The 7,122-nt window shown below is 39.8% G+C and overlaps 1 protein-coding gene across 2 annotated transcripts in view; it reads left to right on the plus strand.

Annotated features, from left to right (window-relative positions):
- Positions 1-5,770, plus strand: part of LOC128265743 (chaoptin) — a 75,443-nt gene extending 69,673 nt beyond the window's left edge. For both annotated transcript variants that reach the window (XM_053001944.1, XM_053001943.1), the window contains exons 5-6: positions 80-657; positions 2,171-5,770. In XM_053001944.1, coding sequence (XP_052857904.1) covers positions 80-657; positions 2,171-3,220 — 1,628 coding nt within the window. In that variant the 3' untranslated portion in view covers positions 3,221-5,770. The remainder of the gene's footprint in view (positions 1-79; positions 658-2,170) is intronic.
- The last annotated feature ends 1,352 nt before the right edge of the window (positions 5,771-7,122 follow it).

The raw sequence follows: 7,122 nt of genomic DNA on the forward strand, positions 1-7,122 counted from the left end.
CCTGTGCACCTGTGTGTGTGTGTGTGTGTGTCAACCCGTTGTCATGGCCAATTTGTTGCTTATTGCGTGCTCGTTTCAGAGAATCCACTGCATTGCAGCTGCGACGCCCAGAAACTGTGGGAATGGCTGCGGGATCATCGCAAATGGTCGCTTGCCGCGGGCTCCGGCGCTGGAGGAGGATTGGGCGGCCTGGCCGGACTGGGCGGAAGGGGGCTGGGCGGCGATTCCATTAATTACCTGAGGTGCGAACATCCAACGGAGCTGCGGGGCAAGGTGTTCGGCCGGATGGAGCCGCAGCAGTTCTGCGACGCCCCGCTAATACCCAAAATGGCCATCCAGGACATCCAGCCCTATTCGGTGGTCGTGTCCTGGCAGAGCCGTGACCATTTGGGCCTCAATGGCTTCGAAATTGTTTACCACGCCACCGGCGACGGGCTCGTTCCGGCCGGATCTCCAACGGACCGTGAACGGGATGGGGTCAGGGGTCACGACCCCGACAGGGAGCGCAGTCAGAGCCAAAGCCAGAGCCAAAGCCAGAACCAAAACCAGAACCAGAACCAGAACCGGAATCGCAATCGGGAGCACGAACAGCGGGAAAGAGAGAGGGAGCGCGAGAGGGAGCGGGACAGGGAGCGGTTCCCCATCGCCACAGATGAGGTAAGTGCCTGCACTGACATGGTATTTCATATTATTTTATACCCTGACTATTTTCGAAATCGATTTTATATATCTGAATATTTAGATTACATGTAAATATAGGGCATTCAAAACAATTAGGACCCATTCTAAATAAAATATTTTTATATTAAACCATTTAATTCAATATTTGTTGTATTAAATAAAATGATTTTATATTTAATTTAAATTTAGATTTCAAATGCTCAAATTTTGTATTTCCAGTGTACAATAATTTACTCCAAAATTTTTTCCGACTTTGGAAATTGTTATGTTTTGTCAGTTCACTCAATTAGAAACTCACTTATCTTAAAACAACTTAAATTGAAAAGAAATTACTTTCATAAGTGGTACGAATGCTTCAATTAAAATTTAACAATATTTGTTGGCTTTGAAAACTTCTGCTATTTTCCCAGTGCATCAAATTTAAAACTAATTTGACGGTCTGCGCTGCCGGCTGATATCCTCGTAATTTCTTTTAATAAACGCTTAATCTAGAGCTCGCCTTCTGTCATATTGTTCAGGGAGTTTCGGAAGAAGGACACTGCGCCGCATTCGATTTTGGAGGCACAGTGACTGGAAATGTCGAAAAATTGAATATAATGAATTCATACCAAACTCACTTTTTCAAATTAAACACTAGTTTAGCTATATTTTTCATAAAACTAAACTTGTCACCTACAAAAATCCAATATTTTTTTTATAACTTTACTTGTATTATTTTTCTATGCCGAAAAACACGTTGTTTTAATAATACAATTTTTGTTTATTTCTTTTTTTTTTGTCGCTTTGGCTAAAAACTTAAACATTAAATATTTATCAAAATATGTTTTTTACATTACAGAAAATGTTTCAATTAAAAAATTGTTTATTTATGTATATTTTTTTGTTTCTTAAACAGATTTTATAAATGTAGTCTTGTCTTTAGTATTTAGTTCATTTTGTGAGTAATATTTGGGAATATATCTGCTGTCGACCATTGTGTTAAATGTATACCCCTGGAACTATCATCTATGTATACCGCTGGCACTATCCAAAGCCATTTGCCATTTTTAATCCGTATGGCCAGTAATCCCAATTTATAATTTTTAGGAATATAACTCAAGCTCACTGCTCACAAACATTGTTCTGAACTCATTTCCATGAAATTATGCAAAGCCTCGCGGCACTTTTTGTTATGTCTGCATGACCGAAGTGCCTGAATACCTACTGATTCTGTCAATTAGCCACTAACCCATCGATAAATCCTCTTTAGGAAGCATTAGCTCCCTGCTGCATGTCCGCTCATTACAATTTCTAACCCGGCAGTAGGAAGACCCACCAGAGCCACTGTGCTACCGCGGAAAAGTCGAGGGCCGCAGGGAAAGTTTTTAATAAAGCGGGACACGGCATCGACATCGGCATCGGCGATGCTGATGAAAATGGGAATGAAAATGGGAATGAGTATGGGAATGACAATGATAATGAAGACGAACCTGCTTAATTTATTCCGCAGATCCACGGCAAGCGGCTAAATGGGACGGCCAGCTCGACGAAGTTAACCAAGCTGAGCCCCAATACGCGCTATCACATCTGTGTCATCGGGAGCGGTAATTGGCTCTCGGAGCCGCTGGCGAACGCACTGCAGCGGCTCCATGCCAACGAGTCCATACGCGAGGAGGACTCGGCGTTGATGATGTCCGCCCCTCTGCCGGACTCCTATTCGCCGTATCAGCATCAGCATCAGCACGCTCGCAATGCCAATGCCAATGCCAATGCGGCGATGGTGCAGGACCAGAATGTGGAGCAGGACCTGGACAATGCCATCGGTGGGGAGCAGCACGCCCTGCTGGAGGTGCTCAAGAACTCGCACATCTCGGCCTGCACGGACGTGCAGACCCTCGACTCCACGCCCAGCCTGGTGACCGACGAGAACGGGCTGGCCAGCAACGGCTTCATACACTCCATCCTGACCAGGCGACTGGGCCTGATCGTGGGCTGTTGCCTGGGCATCATCGTGTTCATCGTGATGATCTCGGTGCTCAGCTATGTCAAGCTGAAGAAGCAGCGCATCGAGAACGCCAAGCGGCAGGCCGCCCTGCCGCCGGAGTACATATCCTACCGCCACTTCTCCATTCCCAACGAGGAGCTGACCAGGACTGCCGCCAATGCTGGAGCGGCAGCGGCGGCGGCGGCAGCGGCAGCGGCTTCAGCGGCCGCAGCGAACAAGTCCGGCGATGCTGGCAGCCCGCCGCACATGTCCAGTGTGCCCAGCGGCATCAGTGCGCACATTAGTGGGACCAGCCTGAGTACAGGTGGCACGGGTACGGGCACCACCACCACCACGGCCACCACGCCCATTGGCGGTGTGCCGATTATGGGCGTTGGCGTAGGCGTGGGCGTGGGCGTGGGCAAGGCGGGCAGTCCGCTGGCGGGCGTGGTGGACAGCGACCACACCCACAACGCCCACGGCCACGCCCATGGCCATGCCCATGCCCACCGACAGAACAACGGTTACATGGCGGCGGGTGTGGTGCTCAATACAAACCACTTGAGCGTGTGTTAGTCGCACAATTGAACAATGAGTCAAGCAAGTAAATAACTTAAACAGGGGCAGTCTGTCCCGAGGAAAAAGCGCGGAAGGAGGTTCCAAGTGGAAGGGGGTCGAAAAATTCTACAAAAAATGGTTGGATACACTTCGTTCACGTATCATCCTTCATTGATTATTTTTTGATAAATAAGTTAAGTCTTTGTTTATACATATTTAAATTATATAACTATTTAACACAGTCTGAATGCTCAGAAAATTTTTTTCGTATTTTTTGTTGTTTGTGATTACATCTATATTGTCAACTACAAAAAGATACTTCTGCAGTCGAAGCATAAATAATTTAAATATTTAAATATGTCTTACTGCCTTCCAAATTTAAAAACTTTTTTTTCTGAGTGTGCATATTAACACATTTTCAACACTGTTAATCATCACAAGCATTTATAGTTATATCTCATTTTTAGATAATTCCATTAAGGTCAGTTAACTAGTCCCAATCAAAGAATTTATTGACCAATACAGGCATGAATTAAATGTGTTTTGTTTTATTTAGCAAACAAAAGTGTCAATGTTCAAAAATGTAAACCATGTAATCGAAAAGTTAAAAATTTAAAGTCTTTTAAACAGTGTTAAGTAGTATCACTTGCTAAATTTTTTAGAAATGAGTTGGTTTTAGTAATTAATGAAGTTCCCGCAAACATAGCGTCGATATCCAGCTTAAATGATAATACCCAAAAATAATCGCCCACTCATTCGAGAATAAATGAGTTTTAAGAGGATCTACCGCATGTGTGGTATACATTTTTGGTGTTCAACAATAAAATCCGCTTTTAATAGTGAAATGGATGGCGTGATTTATTGAAATTTTAAGTGAATTAAGTGAATTCAACCACTTCAGCACCCCCTTCAAATCAAATCTGCAATCAAAAAACGAAAATGAAAACGAAAATAAAAACAAAAACAAAAATAAAAATAAAAACGCGCAAAAGCTCCCATATTTCATATTTCAAATGGAGTCAAAAACTTTTACCAATCAGAGCAATTGCAAAAGCATTTTTATGTTTTGAATGTGCCCGAAATGCATTTAATTTTCGATTGAAAACCCAAAACCAACCAAAGCCCAAAAAAAGGTAAAGAATGATAAATATAGAAAAAGAGAGAAAATCTAGGTTAGTGATAATCATGATGACGCGTTCAACGTTCGTTTAGTTATGACAATTGAAAGTAGAGCACTATGCGAGAAATCTAAAAGCGGACGGCATCGCGGAATTTCAATGTAAATAAAGTGAAATCAAAGCGAAATCTCAGCCGTAAATGTTGCATCTAAATCAAATTAAGCTCCATTTAAAACTAATTGTAAGAAGTACACAACCCATGGCCGTATATACCTATATATACACATATGTATTAATATAAATAAATATACATACCTGTAATGGAAAACACACAAAAACCAAGAACATTTTTTTTTTGAGCTAGAATTAGTGAATGGATAATGAATGAGCGATTTTTTTTTTTTTAGATCTGCGCTGAGAAATTAAAGATAAACTAGCTATACAAAAAAACGACATGAAAGCGACGAGACATATTACCACAAATAAGTACTAATTATCTAAAGGTAAAACAATAAAATTAACTAGTTTAAGTGCAGGCCCCCAAAGTATGCATAATTGTTAGCAGAACTCAAAGAGTTTCATATATAATTATATACATACATTTTTTTCTCATAGTTAACTATATGTTTTTCCTATTTTTCGATTCGAAAAAAAACGAGTTAAGCTTTAGTCGAGGAATGGAAAAACACATAACGATTTACTTTAGCAAATAAATATTATGCATAATGACGAAAATACAAACCAGACGCAGAAACAAAAGCCAAATAATTATAATAAATTGGCTAAAGAATTTCTAGAAAATTAAGCAAGCGATTTAATTGAAATCAAATAAAAGCCAAACACAAAAACGAAAACAAAAACAAAAACGCACAGAAACACACAGCCGGGGCGAGGAGATTCAAAGGAGATTTCCTAACCTTCCGGCTCCCCCTTTTCTCCCTGTGTACGTCTCTGTGTGTCTTGGCTTCTCAAATATTTTAATATTGTTATATGCAAAACACAACAACATGCATGCTGGCAAACTTAAGAAGCAAACAATAACAATGGCCAGAGGAATAAGAACGCAAAATGCAAATCAAAATCAAAAAATCGAACTTAAGACAACATGAAATAAACAAAAACCAAGGCAAAGGAAACCCAAGCAAAAAAAATAAATAAGTATAACACTAAACAAGGCTTTGTTATGCTCTACAAAAACAAGCCAACAAAAAATGCATCCCCTGCCATGCCGAAACCCTTCTCTTCAATTCTAGTTCAATTGTAGGGCATAAAAAGCAAAAAAGCAAAAACACAAAATACACACAGATTGCAGAGGTAAAAATTAAACAAACATACAGCAAACATGCAATAAATGTAATAAATTAAAACCCAAAAAACCAAAATATTGTATGGCAAGCAACACAAAGTAAAATATTAATAAAAGACAAGAAACTTTCAAATAAAAGCAAAAGTGGTTTTTTCATTTGATTGTAGCTGATATTTGCACAAGGTATTGTATTTGCGTCCAGCCTTAAGTTTTCACCCATCACCTGTGTTTGCCCACGGCCCAAATGGCGCAATATGCTGACTGTATATAAATATCTGTTTACGGCATGATTCCACGTTTTTTATTACAAATGAAGCGTTGCGGCCAGGACAGAGGCAACAGTGCGAATGGTTAATGGTTTAAGCAATCAGTGCGTATGAGTAATATTCTTGAGGTTTTTAAATTTGAATATTTTGTTATTCGAATATTTTAGTTTCAATGTTTTTGAATCTATTTGAATGTTTTAAGAATATATCTTTTACACAACGCGATAAATCGGCATAGAACCATAGGTCAGTATGAGAGAAATATGGCAGCTAGGCGACTTATTTAACCGATTTTGATCAAATACCAAAGAAGAGGTTGTATATATATATACTATAAAAACGTTTTAAGTTTCCTTCCCTTGGTGCGATAGCTTCAAGGTAATTAATGATTGGCTTACTTTCAATAAAACTGCATATTTATGTAAAATGGTTAACTTTCAGACATGGAAAAGTTTGCCAAATAGATGTCTGAGTTCGTCATCGAACTCCGAACCAACTCCACTTGACTGCTATTCCCTTCAGTAGGTCACATGCGCAGGACCTGGTGTCTATTTTATTTTTTTTTTTATTTTTTTTACATTTACATGCACCTGCCGTGCAGCTTCTTTTCAGTGTTTTGTGTTTATACCCATTATCCTCAGAATATAAGGGTATATTAATATCGTTGAAAAGTAAACCTTAATAAGCCCAATCGGTCATTTGCTTTCGATCTCAATTGTATTGATTATAAATATCGGAAATTTGTTAGCTTAGCCTTGAAAATAGTTAAATACATTTACCAACTTCAATATGCATATTTTACTTATTCGTGCAGGTAGAGTATGGGGTATCTTATAGCCGGGAAACTTAACTACTGCGTTCTCTCTTGTTTTTGTTGCAAATTTTTAATTAAATGGAAATTTCCGCTGTCTTGAGCACGTTTTCTCATCAACGGCATTAAATGCTATGCAGAATTTTAATTAGGCTCGCAACACACACCCACAAATATACATATGCAAACTCAGCGACGGTGGGTACATGCAACAGGATTTGCAGTGCAAAGATTTTGCTGGTCGGGGAATTGAGTCCTGTCCACGGCAGCCCAAAACAAATCACAGTGTATCAACAACTAAGCCAAGTGCAAACTTAAACAACGAAATTGGGCCACTAAAATGACGCGACTCGAATCTACTTACCTGCAACAATAAGTCGGCGTCGGCCTACTGCCCAAGTTGTTTAATTAAAACAAAT

Source organism: Drosophila gunungcola, unplaced genomic scaffold, assembly GCF_025200985.1.
Source record: "Drosophila gunungcola strain Sukarami unplaced genomic scaffold, Dgunungcola_SK_2 000152F, whole genome shotgun sequence".
Classification (NCBI taxonomy): Eukaryota; Metazoa; Arthropoda; class Insecta; order Diptera; family Drosophilidae; genus Drosophila; species Drosophila gunungcola.